Source organism: Pocillopora verrucosa, chromosome 11 (genome assembly GCF_036669915.1).
Source record: "Pocillopora verrucosa isolate sample1 chromosome 11, ASM3666991v2, whole genome shotgun sequence".
Classification (NCBI taxonomy): Eukaryota; Metazoa; Cnidaria; class Anthozoa; order Scleractinia; family Pocilloporidae; genus Pocillopora; species Pocillopora verrucosa.
The window spans coordinates 18,098,581-18,116,391 of NC_089322.1; the positions used below are offsets into that span (position 1 = coordinate 18,098,581).

At 43.1% G+C, this 17,811-nt stretch overlaps 3 protein-coding genes across 4 annotated transcripts in view; all 3 read right to left on the bottom strand.

Moving 5' to 3' along the window:
* Window positions 1-207: 207 nt before the first annotated feature.
* LOC131777198 (uncharacterized) overlaps window positions 208-17,811 on the bottom strand; it is a 38,075-nt gene continuing 20,471 nt past the window's right edge. The window contains exons 22-24 of one of the 2 annotated variants that reach the window (XM_066158566.1): window positions 2,096-2,265; window positions 1,515-1,571; window positions 208-1,130 (exon numbers count right to left, since the gene is read on the bottom strand). In XM_066158566.1, coding sequence (XP_066014663.1) covers window positions 950-1,130; window positions 1,515-1,571; window positions 2,096-2,265 — 408 coding nt within the window. In that variant the 3' untranslated portion in view covers window positions 208-949. The remainder of the gene's footprint in view (window positions 1,131-1,514; window positions 1,572-2,095; window positions 2,266-17,811) is intronic. The other variant, XM_066158565.1, reaches the window with a different exon arrangement.
* On the bottom strand, window positions 3,374-4,732 carry LOC131777263 (uncharacterized). The gene has a single exon (XM_059093526.2). It carries the CDS (start codon window positions 4,730-4,732, stop codon window positions 3,380-3,382), a length of 1,353 nt encoding a protein of 450 aa, XP_058949509.2. The 3' UTR covers window positions 3,374-3,379.
* Window positions 5,845-7,239, bottom strand: LOC136284441 (uncharacterized). Its single transcript, XM_066174773.1, has one exon. It carries the CDS (start codon window positions 7,237-7,239, stop codon window positions 5,845-5,847), a length of 1,395 nt encoding a protein of 464 aa, XP_066030870.1.

Genomic DNA, 17,811 nt, shown 5'->3' on the forward strand with positions numbered 1-17,811 from the left:
CTCACAAGAGAGGAAAGTTTAGGATATGCAAGCTGCTGAATAAAAGTTTCAAAACGTAAAACAATACAAATATTTGAAATACAGTTAATGATTCAGATCGGGGAGTGACATTTAGATGTTGGGGTCTGATCTTCCAGGTAAGGGTAGTCCTGAGAAGGACTGGTGTCGGTAGTGAAGATTGACCCTTCGACAACTTGTGCGGAAGTCATCATCAGAGTCGACCACAAGTTCTGTAGTAGTACACTGGAAAGTAATCCAATTAAGAGTAACAAAAAGAATTGTTTTTAATCTTTTCTAGAACTGAAATGCTCTCCTTGAAAAAGGTTCTCACTCAAGTAATGTTGTCAAGATATATGTCCCAAAGCAAGTTGATTGCAAACCATTCATACGCTGTTTTGATTTTAAAATATCTTCCACATTAATCTTAAGCAAATTTGATGTTTTCATTCTTTCACGATTTTTACCTCGTCCTTGCAGTCCCACTCTCTGATGGTGGTTAAAGTTAACATCTTTTTAATCAAAATCATTAACAAAAACACCTCATTTCTTGTAGAAAAACGGAAACCATTTCTATTTTTGAGGTATACACATATTCATCGGCAGGAATTGCAGACATTCTGTTCTGAGTATTCGTGCCTACCAGTGTAGCATTTCTTACTAACACCTCTGCCCCACAATATACCATGCAGTCGACAATAAATGAGCTACGTGACACGATGCTTTCTCCTTAATCCGTCAGGCCAAGCGTGACTGTGAACATCAAGCAACGTAATTATAATTCGAATGAATTTTAGAACCCTCTCTCTACCTGTAAAGCTTGTTGTAGCAACCAGCTCTACACCACGACGCTCAGCTAGCTAGCTGCGTGACATTTTTTTTTTCCCTTGGTCACGGTTTTTTCCTTGTTCACGCATCCTAGCGTGACTGTTGAATAAAACGCAGCGAAACATCATCCTGGCAGACCAGTGGTCATATGGGGATTGAATTTAAAACTTGCTTCAATATTCCAGGGATTGCTGACTGTGTGGTCTGTTTCTTTTGCTAACCCCCTTTCGATCAGCACTTTGTTTATGTGAATTTCTTCACCCTCCGTGTCGAACAAGTCAACATAAATAGTCTGATTCCACGCCCTGAGAGACAAAAAAAGTGAGTCAACCCCTTCACTCCCAAGTGAAACTGACGAGTGAGCTGTCCTTGTCACAGTAATACACTATCCCGCTACTAGATGACAAAAACAAGCAAACTGTCAGCTTAAGGGTTCTATCTTGATTTGGCACCAAATCCCCCTTAAGTACTTTTCAAAGAAGCAAATAAAAGATGAAGAAATATTACTTGATTGATCGACGAATCACACGCCTACGCACATCCGGGGACATAGCTACGGGAGGTCCTGGGTTGCCCCCACCCCCTCTCCCTCAGTTTTGGAGAGTTATTGGAAGATTCAACAAGATATGCCGTATTTCGTTCTTCTCGCATTCGCATTACGCAGGTAGTGAACGAAAAAACTAACTTACTTAGAAAGGATGTGTGCTATCAATACTTTGTCCTCTGTAAGCGATTTGAAAGTTGATCTGAAAATAAAAATACGGGTATGAAATCAATAACATCGATGAAACGAAAGGAAAAATTTTTAAGTCATTCTAATTAATTTACTTTGAGACGCTAGCCAGATACTACCAATAGTCACAAAACTCAATAATTCTCCTTCACTCACATAGTCTAAGTTAACCCTTCACACCCAACATCAATATGCATATTCTCCATACTGTTCTCTTTACATTTCCTATGGTGTTGACAAGGAGAATTTGTTTAAGTATCAAGAGTCGCTAAAGCTGTAGATCATTTCCTCTATTCCCGTGACCTTCAACCTTCTGGAGTTTAGGGTAGTTTTTCGCGGCGCAAATATTAAAACAAAATTTCTAAACGTGGTCCCTTCACCACCAAATCAGTTGAAAACAATTTAAGTAAGAATTTAGGATCTCCTGAAATACAACCATGCACTTTAGTTACCTGCACCTCTGATAAGTGAGATTTCCCAGAATAACTTGGCTTTCATATAAAGATTATTTTTAGCTTTTGAAATTTAAATACTTACATAGCATCCGGGGACCATTTTTTACCATTTCCGACCACGTCATCAATAGGCTCCACATTCCCTAAGAAACATTCGAGAGCTTGGAATGGAAGATGAAGAAAGTGAGGGAGCATGCGCTTCACGTGGTTGGCACTTGTCCACTCAGAATTACCATAGTCCACGAAAAACACCTGAAAAGAAAGAAAAAAAAATAAGAAAAACTAAGTTCATTATAATTTCCTACATTCTACGAGCTAACAATTGGACAGAGCGTCGTCCAGTTCAAACAAAGTGATAAATGGGCCAATCAGAACAGAGGAAAAGATCACAAGAAGCCAATGAAAACTCAAAGTGAAAACAAGTTGACTATCTACAGCGCGGGAAAACGCGGGTGACCAGCATTCGGTTACTTTTAGTTTCGCATCTGATTGGTTTAAATTATTTTGCAGGTTTTCTGGACCAATTATGGATGAATATAACAAACCAACAATTGAAAATTTCTCTGTAACCAGTTATTTCACGTAAAACTTTCAACATTTTATAACTTGTTCTCGTGGGTTATCATCAAAATAGAATAAGGCCTTGTGCTTTTAAGGCTAAGTACTGACGTAATTTTGAATAAACCAGGATAACAGCTTGTTTATCAGACCTTTGAAGTCAGATTACCATGAGGGAGACGCATTTAAGACGGAAGAAAAGATAGATAGAGCTGTATTCAAGTACATTAGCGGAATTTTGATCGAAAGCTCCAGGATAGGCACCTTCGTTGGGTAAAAAAGCTGTGTTAATGGGAAAGAAATTCAACTCTCACAATGCCACCCTCCAACTTTAAGTATCTGGGGATTCAATGAAAGCAGACCCAACAGGGTTTCGTGTTCGGGCTTCGCCTTACGGCACTTTTCCGGGCACGGCCAACTATTACACGAGCGATAGCCGCTTATGGAAAAAAGATTTTTAAAACTCACGAGTATGAATCGCAAATGAATACCAGCAAACAGTAAGAGAAACCAGTGAGAGAATAGAGCCCTGTCCAAGGACACATTGATACCCAAAGTCTCTTCATGTTTTGGAAACCGTTAAAGGTACTATGCGCGCAAGGCTTGAGGTTTGATCCAATCTTCTATATATATATATATGCAATGTACCTATCTAATTCTCTCTCTCATCGTCGTAGCAACCGCCATCACGTGAAATGAAAAGACCACGGAAAATGGTACAAACTTACGAATTTTTGAAAGTAAAATACATTTTATTAATGCTCTGGAGGGTTAAACAATGAGGAAAAAAAATTGCCTCATCAGCACTTTAATCACAACAAGTAGGATTACAAGGATAATAACCATCAACACGACATCTGTTCTCCAGATTCCCCCGGTACCAGCTAAGGAACGCCTTGGCGATTGTAGTGTTGCTTACTTGAATGTTCATCCAAGGATGGTTTTGACTACATTGAGAGTGAACAAAGCAAGAGTCCGCCAAAACTCCTTTGCTCTTCGAGTCAAGGATAGATCGTAAAGCCTGCTTCGTTTTTTTACCAAAGTTCATAACGTAAGAATATTCGTCAGAAGTACAACTTTCTATATCGAAAATACAAGGAACATTAGATGCGTAGGCTAATTGCCAGGAATCGTACAAAGAATTGACTACAAATAAACGAGATTTAACGAAGGGCAGAGAGTACTGCGCAAAAAAACAACGCCACCTTTTTTTACGCTTCTGGGCGTGTATACAGTCTTCATTTAATCCCGAGGAAGAATTATGTAATTTGTATGCCTGGCGAAAAACAGATCGAATTGTTTCACTTCCATTCAGTGACGGCTCGTCAATGAAAAGACCTGCATCGGCGAGAACACGGAAGGAGGCCTTCGTCTCGCGTCGAAGCCACCTTCGGATATAATCAGCGTGTACGATCGCAGACATTGCACCAGCTGACGAGCCACTCAATATGATCTCGGTAGCTTTGTCGATATTTCGTCGGCGCAACTCTTCTAGCACTGCATCGAGTATACGTCGACCTCGGAAATAAAGTAACTTGTCTTTGAATTTGAACGGTTTGTCACGATTTCCAGTGAACGATGATCCGTCACAGTAAGCAACAAAGACCACAGTCCACTTGTAAAAATCTGGATTGTTTCTCGTTTGGCTCGAGAGCAATCCTTGTACATCTGTAAAATGACGGGTGTAACATTTAGAAGAACCAAGCGCTGTGCTACTTCGCTCATAGCACGTTTCAGCATCATGGCACCATGCACCCCCCTGCAAAAACACTATCCACTTCGATCTATCTGATCCCCTTCCATTCCGTAAGTAAATTCCAGGAGGGGAACCGTCGAGACAAACTGCTCCCTTGTCAGAGGCGTTGGTTAGTAGATGTAGTTTATAAGGTATTTCGACTGATTCCTTTTCTTTGGAGGGAAAAAGTTTTTCAAGAGCTGATAAAACTTCTTTCTTCTTGCTGTTTTGCTTGGCGACCCCGTTACGTTTCCTGTCAACTTCTCCCTCTCTATTCCTACAAGAATCCGTTGGTAAATCATCAAAATTTCCCGCTGCAAAATACCGATAATCTTTCACTGAAGGATGGGAAGATATGGCATACGAGATTTCTAAGAAGTTCAAGGACAGGAGACTCATCACAAAAGAATAGACAAAATATTCCATTCTTCAGCCAACAAAAAACAATAATGGAAAATGCAATGACACGCTAGAGTGGAGCATTTAAAAGGGAACCTGCTGAAATAGTGTCACAATCGCTTGCCGTGACAAAAAGATAATTTTAGCAGGTGTTCCACTTTTCAAGAGAAGAGAGAGCGCTGCTAAACTGATAGTGGCCACCTAAAACATAGAATTTGTTGGACTAGGTGCGCTAAGCTACGGTTTGTGAATATTAACCCTTTACACGCTCGCATCAGTATGTATATTCTCCATATCGTTCTCTGTACATTTCCTAAGGTGCGGACAAGGAGAATTTGTTAAACAATCAAGTTAGAGCTTCTTTAGTTGGTGATCATTCTCTTTGTTCTCGAGAGAAATTGGATGCTGGTCTTTTTTACGGGTCAAAGGGTTACAAACATGGGTCCTCATTTCTCAAGTTTTATCTGCAGTCCAAGCCAAACTACTCCAACCATGAATAAAGGGGGTAAATTTCTAAGGAAACTGTGGTGCTGCGTTTTAAACTCTTTACGGCGGCCAACTCAGTTGATGATGATACTAAATTACCCTGTTATACTCCAGATCCCTTCCTCTACGTAAAAACGCCACACTTTTTCTTAAAAAAAGTTGTTCGTTTGAGTATATTGAACCTCAGTCCTACAAATGTACTGAAATTTTTTCACACTCAAAATTACATTTTCCGAGCTAAAACAGCCTCAGCCTAAAAAAAATTGTTAAAATCCCCGACAAGACATTTTTATCTAGGAAGTGCTAAAATTTCGTGAGCCTAAGACACACGACAGTTCAAATTTCACAATTTCGTTATTAAAAACCGCTCTAGAGTTGGATCGGTCATAACAGTCAGTCAAACAAATTTAATTACCTCTATTTCCACTTCATAGAAATATTTTCAATCCTCGGCCATTCGCTGTCCTTCCTGGTTTATTTTGGCCTCTTTCATAATTTTTGATGTTATTGACCTCATATTTGCAGTTTTAGGTAATTTTGCACACCAATAAAAATCGCAAAGCAGCCTATCACAGATATTCACAGGCAAGGAAGCGACTATGGAGCAGCATCTTTTCTTAAGAGCTAAATACAAAAATTAAAAAATTCTATATTTATCGCCAATGATAACGCTTAGGGCAGGTTGGGTTACGTGAATAGGAGAGAGGGTCGATCATAAACCGGTTTTGTTCCCTTTCACGATACCAGTCAGAGAAAGCTTGCGCAATTGAAATATTTTCTACCTCGATTTGCGTCCAATAATCATTCATGGCGCACTGCGTGTGAGCTAGACAAGCGTCTGCGAATACTGCTGTCTTCCTGGAGTCAAAAACCGAACGCAGAGCATGCAAAGTTTTCTTGCGAAACTTCGCAAGGAAACGCAACTCCTTTGAATGACAAGTCTTCACTTTGACAACACACGGGATATTTGAGAAAACAGCTAGCTGCCATAGATCGTTCAAAGAGTTCACCAAAAAGATAGGCGAAGAAAGAAACGGAAGAGAATATTGCGGAAAGAAACAGCGCCATTTATACTGACGCTTTTGCGCGCGGAGACAAGCTTGATTTAAGCCCGTTGAAGAATTATGTAACGAGTACATCTGTTGAAAAACCGATCGAGCGATTTTGGAGCCATTCAAAGACGGTTCGTCCAGGAAAAATCCAGCATCCGAAAGTACCCGGAAGGATGCATTCGTCACGCTTCGTAAACGTGATCGGATATAATCGGCGTGTATGATGGCAGAAAGAGCGCCAGCCGATCTACCAGCCAATATTATTTCCGAGGCATTTCCGATGCCTCTCTGAAGAAGTTCGTCAAGTAGAGCATCCATTATTCGGTGACCTCGAAAATAAAGAAGTTTCTTTTTAAATTTTAATGGTTGAGCGCGATTTCCAGAAAACGATGCGCCATCACAGTACGGAAAAAACACTGAGGTCCAATTAAAGAAGTCAGGGTTGTATTTAGCTTCATTGGAAAGCAGTCCTTCTACTTTGGAAAGGTAACGGCCGTAGCATCTAGAAGAACCAAGCGCTGTGCCACTTCGTTGATAGCATGTTTCAGTATCATGACACCACGCACCACCCTGAAAAAATATTGTCCACTTCGATTTTCCCGAGCCACTTCCTTTGCGTAGGTACAATCCAGGAGGGGAACCGTCAAGGCAAACGGCGCCCTTTCGGGGACCTTCAGATATTAAAAAAAGCTGATGAACTTTCTTATCTGTTGTATCGTCCAAGTTCGTTGCCTTGCGAACACTTGGAGGAAATTTCTGATTCGGTGAGTTGTTTTTCACCTTGCCTGTATTTCTTAACCAGTTTGTGTCACCTCTGGCAATATGATCCTTGCCGCCATGGCCATTGTTAAAGGAATCAGTTAAAATGCCCTCGAAATTGCCCTTTGCAAACTGCTGAAAATCCCAGTTCACGGGAGGCAGAGTGACAACGTCTGAGGATGATTTATGAAAAAGGATGTACAGCACTAACGGAAAGTAACAGTACACAATTAGCATCTTTTCTTCTGGCAATTCAGTGAGACACGCAAGGATAAGAGACAAATCAGTGCATGGTACCAGCTAAACCAACGGGTAACACCTTACAAGAAAGGTTGGGCGCATACCAAGTCAGAAGGCATGAAAAAAAACGCAACGATAGACAAAGCAGTGCACGGTACCAGCCAAATCGACGGGTAACACCATAAAAGAAAGATCGGACGAACAATTGAATCAAAGTGCTCTGTGAGCAAACTCGTGAATTGACACATGATTTTTTAGACTATGTTTAATGTTATCTGGTTTAGGGAATTTTGTGGTTGATTGTCATATCTAGAGTATGAGCAGTAGTTCAGTGTTCGCTAATGTAGCAAAGAAACAAAGTAACGTTGGGATAAGAAGGCATTACAATTGAAATGATCATGCTATTACATTTGACAAGGTGGATGATGTCATGTGTTTTAAACGTCTATCATTTTTGTTTCTGGCTCAAAAGAAAAGGTTGGAAGTAAATGTGGGTGAAAAGTGAAATTTACTGTCTTTCGTTGTAAATATTACAAAATCAAGGCAATACTGTCTTAATGAAAACATTAACGATTCCCTTTTTATCAAATGAGACAAACGGGAACGAGTTTTGAGTGATATAACTAAGCCAAGCCTGCCACCGTCATTTTGGTTCTCCGCCTGGGTAGATTTAAGTCACGTGCTAGGCAACGTATAATCAATAACAAGATAGAATTTCATTTCAGGCCTATTTATCAATTTTGTAGTGTGTAACTTTCGCATTTTAGTACGTTGTATGTATGTTGAATCTTCAAATTGTCTTGAAACTAAAAAGAAAATTGTTCTTTAAAAATTCACTGAAAATCGGTAGCTAAAATTGTTTGTTTAGGTGTTATATGATTTTCGTGTTAACTTGTTATTTTCGTCAGTCGCCGGCATCTTCTGTTGCTTCACACAGGAAAAACACACGCGACGAAACGTAGTGATCAATTTTGTCCTCAATCTCACGCCATAACAGCCGAGCGCTTCGCAGTAAGTGATATTTTCAATGAATCTTCGGACTGTTTTCAAGTTCAAGGATTGTAAATTACAATTTTATGAAAAACGAAGGTTGTTCTCTTATTTCAGTGTGAATCCTTGCATGCCTGCCAGTCGCTGGCGCCGCTTGTTGAAACTAAAACGAAAAAAAAAAACTCTTTTAAGATTATCATTGGCTTCTTTTTCACCCCACCACTATTCTTAGCAACAAAGGTCGCCATTTCGTCTGTTTATTGCTCGCCAAAAACTATCAAATGCACTCAAAAGCCTAAAATCTAAAAAAAGTTTACAGGAATCGACCAATTGAGCGAGCGAGCGAATGGCATTCCCCAAATCGTATCTATAACTCGCTCTTGCGCATGCGCGCAATTCACGAGTTAAAAAAGGATACAATTTTATAGATCTTAACTTGTATAATGTAAACAAATAACATCGGGGGTACCGAACAACGTCAAATAAACTTTAAACACCACAGACGTAAACGTCACTGTTCGACCCCCCGCCCTCCACCCTCTAATGAGCCCACTCTCTAGTATACCCCTGTCTGGAGCTTTTTTAACCTCCCCTCCCCTCCCCTCCCTTCCCCTCCCCTCTTCCTTTCTTCCTCTTTCCTCCCTCAACATTATCCCTGTGGGCCAGTCATAAACGAGATCATTGAATAAACATCTTTCCACTGCTAGCTTTCGGCCTTCTTGACATGCACTATTCACAAAATTAAATGTTCAAATAAAAGGTCTAGTTGAATTGAGAATTGTTTAAGACGACGTTTCATTAAATAACGGCTAAACTTTGTTGAAATAACCGACCATGTATCTCCATTCCTGTGGACCGGGTAGTGATAACTCTAAGCAGGTATTCGCCTTTCGCATATACAGAATTTTTAATTGCTAGTTCCTTTTATAACTGTATGACTACTGAACTTGTTAAAAATCAAACTTTAGCTTTAAGTACATGTTACATGATCTGCTTAAGGTCCCTAAAAACAAACATTAGTAGAGTTGCTCAGTTGATTAAAGAGATGCGTCTCGGGGATTATACAACATTGTTATTCAACTTCTATACACTGTACGAATTCCGATTTTCTTGGTTGTGACGAAACAACCTCCCAGACGTCATTATCGTGGTGTAATACCCGTGGTGCAAATTCAGCACACCACTATCATTACACCATGGCTTCGGCTGACTCAAAGTTTGACGATTTGTCAGATGCAGACACTGATTCTCTTATTGATGATACAATTCCTAGAAACAGCAAGAAGGCAACTGCTTGGGGAATAACTGTTTTGAAAGGTAAGGCAGCGAATTTCAAATTTTTAATTCAAGCTAATTGAGGTTTTTGTGTGTTGTCAACAGTTTAGCCAGCTTTGGACAATCTTGTTTCTTTGAATTCGCTCGATTCAAGAACAACGAGTGCGTTAACCTGTAAAAACTCCGCCTTCGGCGAATAATTGTTGATTAGTATATTCCATACCGTTGATTGGCTAGTTGGAGGTGATTAGCAAGTATCATTCACTGCTGAGCAGCCGATGAGACAAATTTGCGCGTCGAGAGATTAATTTCCGACAATTTTCGGTAAATTGACAGAAATAAACTTTTTTTTTTGGTATCTGTGTGCTATTAACTGAAACAAGTATTTACCTTAGTGTCGATGAAAGTAGTGAATAACTGTTTAATATTAATGTCACATATATTATTTACCAATGATAATTCTTAGGACAAGTGGGGTTACCCAAATAGGGAGAGGGGTCGATCAGGAATTTGTTTTGATCACTTCCACGATACCAGTTGAAAAATGCCTGCTTGAGTGTGATATTTTTTATCGCAATTTGCGTCCAATAATCGTTCATAACGCACTGCGTGTGAGAAAGACAAGCATTTGCGAAGAGCGAGGTCGTTTTGGAGGCCAGAACGTTTTTTAATGCTCGAAGTGTCATATTTCGAAACTCCATTACGAAACGTATTTCGGTCGAATTGCAACTCTTTACATTAAAGACGCAAGGCATTCGAGAAAAATAAAACAATTGCCACAAATCATACAAGGGGCTCACTAAGAACATCGTGGAAGTGACAAAAGGGATAGAATACTGAGGAAAAAAACAGCGCCATTTTTGATCCGACCCTTGCGCGCGAAGACAAGCTCGATTTAAACTCTTTGAAGCATTATGCAAAGAGTAGAGCTGCTGAAACATAGACTGTGCCATTGCAGAGCCATTCAGCGCGCGTTCGTCTAAGACAAAACCCGCATCAGAAAGCACCCGAAAAGATGCGTTCGTCGCGCGTCGTAAGCGCGACCCGATATAGTCGGCGTGTATGATGGCAGTAAGGGCCCCAGCCGATCTTCCACCGACTATTATGTCGGAAGCACTGTCGAGACCTTTCCGGAGCAACTCGTCTAAAAGAACATCAAGTATTCGGTGACCTCGGAAGTAGAGCAGTCTGTCTTTAAATTTTAATGGTTTATCGCGATTTCCAGTGAAAGACCCACCATCGCAGTATGCCACAAAGACTGAGTTCCAGTTGTAAAAATCGGGGTTGTTTTTAGCTTGGCTGGAAAGGAGTCCCTCCAAGAGAATAGTTTTCCGGAAAAATTTGGACGAGCCAAGCGCTGTCACACTTCTTCTATAACATCTCTCGATACGGTAGCACCATCCGCCCCCCTGAAAATATATAATCCACTTCGATTTTCCCGAGCCATTTCCACTGCGAAAATAAAATCCAGGAGGGGTTCCGTCAAAGCAAACTGCACCACTTTCGGGGCCTTTGGTTATAATGTGTAGTTTATGCGTTCTCTCGTCTTCTGCGTCATCGAGAAAGCGCACTGGAAGCTCTGTTCCTTGAGAAACATTGGTATGGAAATTCTGTTGCGACAAGTTTTGCTTTACCCTGTCTTTTACCACTCTCAAAAGTTTGATGTCCTTTACGTCGGGGTAACCTCTGTGTCCAGTTTCGATTTGATATTTGTCAATAAGGTTCTTGTAGCGGACATCTGTTATCAACCCCTCAATATCAGCCTCCTTGAGTTGCTGGAAATCCCAGTTCGTAGAAAGGGAAGGTTCAATAGCTAAAGATGATTTGTAAGTAAATAAGAAGAGGATCAAAGTGATAGGTAGATAAGACATCTCTCTGACAAATGTGTCAGTAAAACCGCTTCGTTTTGGACTATTTGAGCCAAAACGGGTGGGACAGGTACCATTTCGACCCCTCCAAAATCTGAATTGGCCCCTATGAATTCTACTTTGGAACTTTTTCCTCAATTTGGCCCTTCCAAGAGCCAAGTAGGATTGATCAAGTTGGCCCCAACGAGGTGCAATTTTTGAAAAAAAAAGAATATAAAAATAATTTTCTTTTTTCGACCATATTTCGTTCCCCAAACTATTCCAGGTACATCTTTTGCCTGCTACTGGTACCCTGTAACCCAGTACTACCTGCTGCAGAACCACCACTGCTTTGTGGTTGCTTTGGGAGAAGTGAAGGCTAAGGGAGTAAACCCTGACAGAAAATCCGGAGTGGAGCCCTGTAGGCGGCTGGTGGAACAATGTGAAACCTTCCGGCAACTCCTGCAGCTGCGCTGGCACCGACCGTATCGGCTCGTCCTTTGCTCGTCCTTTCCATCGGACCCTACCAGCAATGCCGAGAGGGGGATCCTGGCGACTGGGCACACCAGGATTTCCATATCTTCCGCCCAGGCCTGCACCTGGAGAGGTCACTCCAGCTTCGCTGACCAGCGTAGGCACAACACGGAGAGCAGCAGTCTACTGGTTATAAGTCCAGGCTCGTTTGGCGTAGAGCCAGGTGCCAGGGGTTGCTCTCGACGGTGGGAGGGGTCTTCGAGCCCCATTGGGTAGCTAACGCCCACCTCAAGCGGGGCACCTCCCACACCTACCACAGTGCCGACTGCGACACGGACCACTCCCTGGTCTGCAGCAAGGCGCGTCTCCAGCCCAAGCGCATTCATCGCTCCAAACAGCAAGGACGCCCCCGTATTGGCACAGCCAGAGTTTCACTCCCAGGACCGCGTGAGCGCTTTGCCAAGACCATGGAGAAAGCCTTAGGGACTACCATACTGACAGTGCCACAGCGCGATGGAACTACATCCGAGACGCCATGTATGAGGCGGCCCCAGACGCCTTTGGAATGCAGGAGAGAAAAAGTGAAGACTGGTTCGAGGTGGGGATCAAGGAGTTGGAGCCCGCCATCACTGCCAAGAGCACCGCACAGAGCTGCTTGCAACAACGTCAAGAGGATTGCTCGCAAGTGTGCAAATGACTACTGGCTCGACCTGTGTCACAGCATCCAAATCGCCTCGGACTGTGGCAACATCCGCGCCATGTATGAGCACATGAAGAAAGCCTTCGGCCCTAGCGCCATCAAGATTGCTCCCCTCAAGTCCACCACAGGCGAGATCATCACAGACCGCGGCAAACAGATGGAGAGATGGGCGGAGCATTACCAGGAGCTGTACTCTAGGGAGACCACTGTCATCAACACTGCCATCGAGAACACCACCCTACCCACCATGGAAGAGCTTGACACACCACCCACAGTTGACGAGCTGAGGAAAGCCATCAAGTCCCTTGCCAGCGGCAAAGCACCAGGCAGTGACGGCCTTCCCCCCGAGATTGTCAAGCTAGCAAGTGAGAGTTCTCTTCTCGGCCACCTACATGATCTCCTGCTCCAATGCTGGGAGGAGGGCACGATACCCCAGGACATGCGGGATGCTAAGATTGTCACGCTCTACAAGAACAAGGGCGAGCGCAGTGATTGCAACAATTATCGTGGGATATCCCTTCTCAGCATCATAGGAAAGGCCTTTGCTCGCGTCGTGCTTAGCAAACTGCAGTTGCTGGCTGACTGCGTTTACCCAGATTCACAATGCCGGTTCCGTGCAGAGAGATGGACAATCGACATGGTATTCTCCCTCAGACAGCTTCAAGAGAAGTGCCGCGAACAGAGACACCCACTTTACCTTGCCTTCATCGACCTGACCAAGGCCTTCGACCTGGTGAGCAGAAACAGTCTCTTTGCCCTTTTGGAGAGAATTGGGTGTCTGTCAAAGCTCCTGAAGATGATCACATCCTTTCATGACAACATGAACCGTACAGTCCAGTTTGACGGATCATCCTCAGACCCCTTTCCAATCAAGAACGGCGTGAAGCAAGGGTGTGTCCTGGCCCCGACACTTTTTGGTGTGTTCCTCTCCCTTCTCTTGTGCTATGCCTTCCGCGAGTCTGAAGATGGCATCTTCCTCCACACCAGGAGCGACGGGAACCTCTTCAACTTGGCCCGCCTCCGTGCTAAGACCAAGGTGCGCAGAGTTCTCATCAGGGAGATGTTGTTTGCGGATGATGCTGCCCTCACCGCCCACACCGAGGAGGCACTGCAGCGGCTCATCACACGCTTTGCGGAAGCCTGCAATGACTTTGGCCTAACCATCAACCTGAAAAAGACTAACATCATGGGCCAAGATGTCAGTGTCACCCCACACATCACCATTGGCGAGCACGCCCTAGAGGTAGTCGACAACTTCACTTACCTTGGCTCATTTATCTCCAGCAACCTATCCCTGGACTCTGAGCTCCATGTTCGGATAGGAAAAGCAGCAACGGCAATGGCTCGCCTCGCAAAGAGAGTTTGGGACAATTCCCTGTTGACCATCAACACAAAGATGAAGGTGTACCAAGCCTGCGTACTGAGCACCCTTCTCTACGGTAGTGAGACATGGACCCTCTACTCCCGCCAAGAACGCAGGTTGAATGCCTTTCACATGCGCTGCCTTAGACGACTCCTTAGCACACCTGGCAAGACCGTATCACAAATGCAGAGGTCCTATCACGGGCAGGTCTACCCAGCATGTATGCCATGCTGACCCAGAGGCGACTGCGCTGGCTCGGCCATGTATGCAGAATGGATGATGGACGCATCCCAAAGGACATCATGTACGGTGAGCTCGCCACAGGGACGCGGCCAACAGGACGACCAACTCTGCGCTACAAGGATGTTTGCAAGCGTGACTTGAAGACCTGCAACATCAGCCCTGGAAACCTTGAGTCAGCAACAGCCGACCGTACACTCTGGCGATCGACTGTCAAGGCCGGCGTCAAACAAGCCGAGTTGAAGAGGGAGAGCCAGTGGGAGGTGAAGAGGACTCGCAGGCGACAGAGGCTCCAGTCTACAGCTCCCGCATTGGGCTTCACAGCCACAGCCGGCGGTGCAGCTTGACGTGATTTTACTTCTTAGGTGCAAATTTCCATTGTCTTCCGAGACAGACGGTTGCCAACAACTATTCCTTATAACGTGTTCAAATTTTCAACGGTTCCTCTCGTAACTGACACCGAGTCACACAACTCGTGACGCGTTCATGAATTAATCGTTGGCTTTTTCTCGAGACGTGAGCGTGGGCTACCTGTGATCGCAGTAGTCGAACCTAGACCACGTGCGTCGGACACAATAATGAATTACAGCAGCGAATTCATCACTGAAGAGGCTGTTTCTTGGCTACAGTCGCATAGAATGAGACTCAAGAAGGGAAAGGTAAGCGAAATAAATTTTGGTTAACAACATATTTTATTGCAGCTTTACATACACGAACTTGACCGCTCCATTGATCATTGTTCTTATCTTACATTGCAGAGAAGGATGGTTGCGATGGCCAAGATCTCCTTGCCATTGCCCAAGATGCAGACGAACCAAGGTACTGCTTCCTTATCATAAAAGAGCGTCTAAAGTTCAAGAAATTGATTGCAATGAACGCTGAACCACGGTGAGATGACACGAGTTCTTCGTCGGTACGATATATACAGATAATTTGACGCATGCGTGGTTCGCCTTTTCTCCTGAGCCTTGTTGAGTCTCAGCGGTTTCACAACTAAAGTCATGTCTTCTAATTTTGGCGCCGAGAGATAGAGAGGGTTACAGTTCGAATACTGCGTTTGCACAAGATGGACTAAACTTATTTCAAGATTCTCTGATTTTAGGATCTCTCACTCTGAATTCTTAATATTTTTCTAGCAAAGATTAACTAATAGTTTTATGTCTATGTCTTTGTTTGTATCCCCTTAAGCTGATTGTTTTGGCTCTTTCTCTTTCAGCGCGCAGAATCAAGTCCTTCGGGTAAGACGTTTCCAAGAGCGATTATGAAAATTTAAAAACCAAAAATGGCAAACTAGCAGGCAATTTTTACAGGCTACAGGTACTTTTTGCACCTTGGCTTGATTTTAATAAGGTTGAAAAATTTGTTATAACATAGCGCGCGTGCTGGCCCTATACAAGTCCCATTGAGCCACTATGAACAAAATCGGAGGACTTAGGAGGATCACATTGTTTTCTGGGGGAACGTATATGGGAGGTCTTTTTTACGGGTCAAAGGGTTACAAACATGGGTCCTCATTTCTCAAGTTTTATCTGCAGTCCAAGCCAAACTACTCCAACCATGAATAAAGGGGGTAAATTTCTAAGGAAACTGTGGTGCTGCGTTTAAAACTCTTTACAGCGGTCAATTTTCGTTACCAGCTCAGTTGATGATGATACTAAATTACCCTGTTATACTCCAGATCCTTTCCTCTACGTAAAAAAGCCGTAAAAAAGCCGCAAGAAACAATTGAAATCTCCCCATACTATGATCCAGAAACTACGTACAACGCAACTTGTTCTTAAAAACATGACGGTCGGAAGTTGTTCGTTTGAGTATATTGAACCTCAGTCCTACAAATGTACTGAAATTTTTTCACATTCAGAATTATATTTTCTGAGGTAAAACAGGCTCAGCCTAAAAACATAGGTTAAATCCCTCACAAGACACGTTTATTTAAGAAGTGCTAACAATTTCATGAGCCTAAAATCCATGACAGATCAAATTTCACAATTTCGTCATCATAAACCGCTCTAGAGTTGGATCGATCATAACAGTCAGCCAAACAATTTTAATTATCTCTTTTTCCACTTCATAGAAATATTTTCAATCCTCGGCCATTCGCTGTCCTTCCTGGTTTATTTTGGCCTCTTTCATAATTTTTGATGTTATTGACCTCATATTTTGCAGTTTTAGGTAATTTTGCACACCAATAAAAATCACAAAGCAGATATTCACGGGCAAGGAAGCGATTATGGAGCAGCATCTTTTCTTAAGAGCTAAATACAAAAATTAAAAAAATGATATATTTATCGCCAATGATAACGCTTAGGGCAGGTTGGGTTACGTGAATAGGAGAGAGGGTCGATGATAAACCGGTTTTGTTCCCTTTCGCGATACCAGTCAGAGAAAGCTTGCGAAATTGAAATATTTTCTACCTCGATTTGCGTCCAATAATCGTTCATGGCGCACTGCGTGTGAGCCAGACAAGCGTCTGCGAATACTGCTGTCTTCCTGGAGTCAAAAACCGAACGCAGAGCATGCAAAGTTTTCTTGCGAAACTTCGCAAGGAAACGCAACTCCTTTGAATGACAAGTCTTCACTTCGACAACACACGGGATATTTGAGAAAACAGCTAGCTGCTGTTGAAAAACCGATCAAGCGATTTTGGAGCCATTCAAAGACGGTTCGTCCAGGAAAAATCCAGCATCCGAAAGTACCCGGAAGGATGCATTCGTCACGCTTCGTAAACGTGATCGGATATAATCGGCGTGTATGATGGCAGAAAGAGCGCCAGCCGATCTACCAGCCAATATTATTTCCGAGGCATTTCCGATGCCTCTCTGAAGAAGTTCGTCGAGTAGAGCATCCATTATTCGGTGACCTCGAAAATAAAGAAGTTTCTTTTTAAATTTTAATGGTTTAGCGCGATTTCCAGAAAACGATGCGCCATCACAGTACGGAAAAAACACTGACGTCCAATTAAAGAAGTCAGGGTTGTATTTAGCTTCATTGGCAAGCAGTCCTTCTACTTTGGAAAGGTAACGGCCGTAGCATCTAGAAGAACCAAGCGCTGTGCCACTTCGTTGATAGCATGTTTCAGTATCATGACACCACGCACCACCCTGAAAAAATATTGTCCACTTCGATTTTCCCGAGCCACTTCCTTTGCGTAGGTACAATCCAGGAGGGGAACCGTCAAGGCAAACGGCGCCCTTTCGGGGACCTTCAGATATTAAAAAAAGCTGATGAACTTTCTTATCTGTTGTATCGTCCAAGTTCGTTGCCTTGCGAACACTTGGAGGAAATTTCTGATTCGGTGAGTTGTTTTTCACCTTGCCTGTATTTCTTAACCAGTTTGTGTCACCTCTGGCAATATGATCCTTGCCGCCATGGCCATTGTTACAGGAATCAGTTAAAATGCCCTCGAAATTGCCCTCTGCAAATTGCTGAAAATCCCAGTTCACGGGAGGCAGAGTGACAACGTCTGAGGATGATTTATGAAAAATGATGTACAGCACTAATGGAAAGTAACAGTGCACAATTAGCATCTTTTCTTCTGGCAATTCAGTGAGACACGCAAGGAAAGACAAATCAGTGCATGGTACCAGCTAAACCAACGGGTAACACCTTACAAGAAAGGTTGGGCGCCATTACTGTGGACCGGGTAGTGATAACTCCAAGCAGGTATTTGCCTTTCGCAT

What these genes read in the sequence shown, in the direction of transcription:
- LOC131777263 (XM_059093526.2), bottom strand. Translation starts at nt 4,732, where the DNA reads ATGGAATATTTTGTCTATTCTTTTGTGATGAGTCTCCTGTCCTTGAAC.
- LOC136284441 (XM_066174773.1), bottom strand. Translation starts at nt 7,239, where the DNA reads ATGCTAATTGTGTACTGTTACTTTCCGTTAGTGCTGTACATCCTTTTT.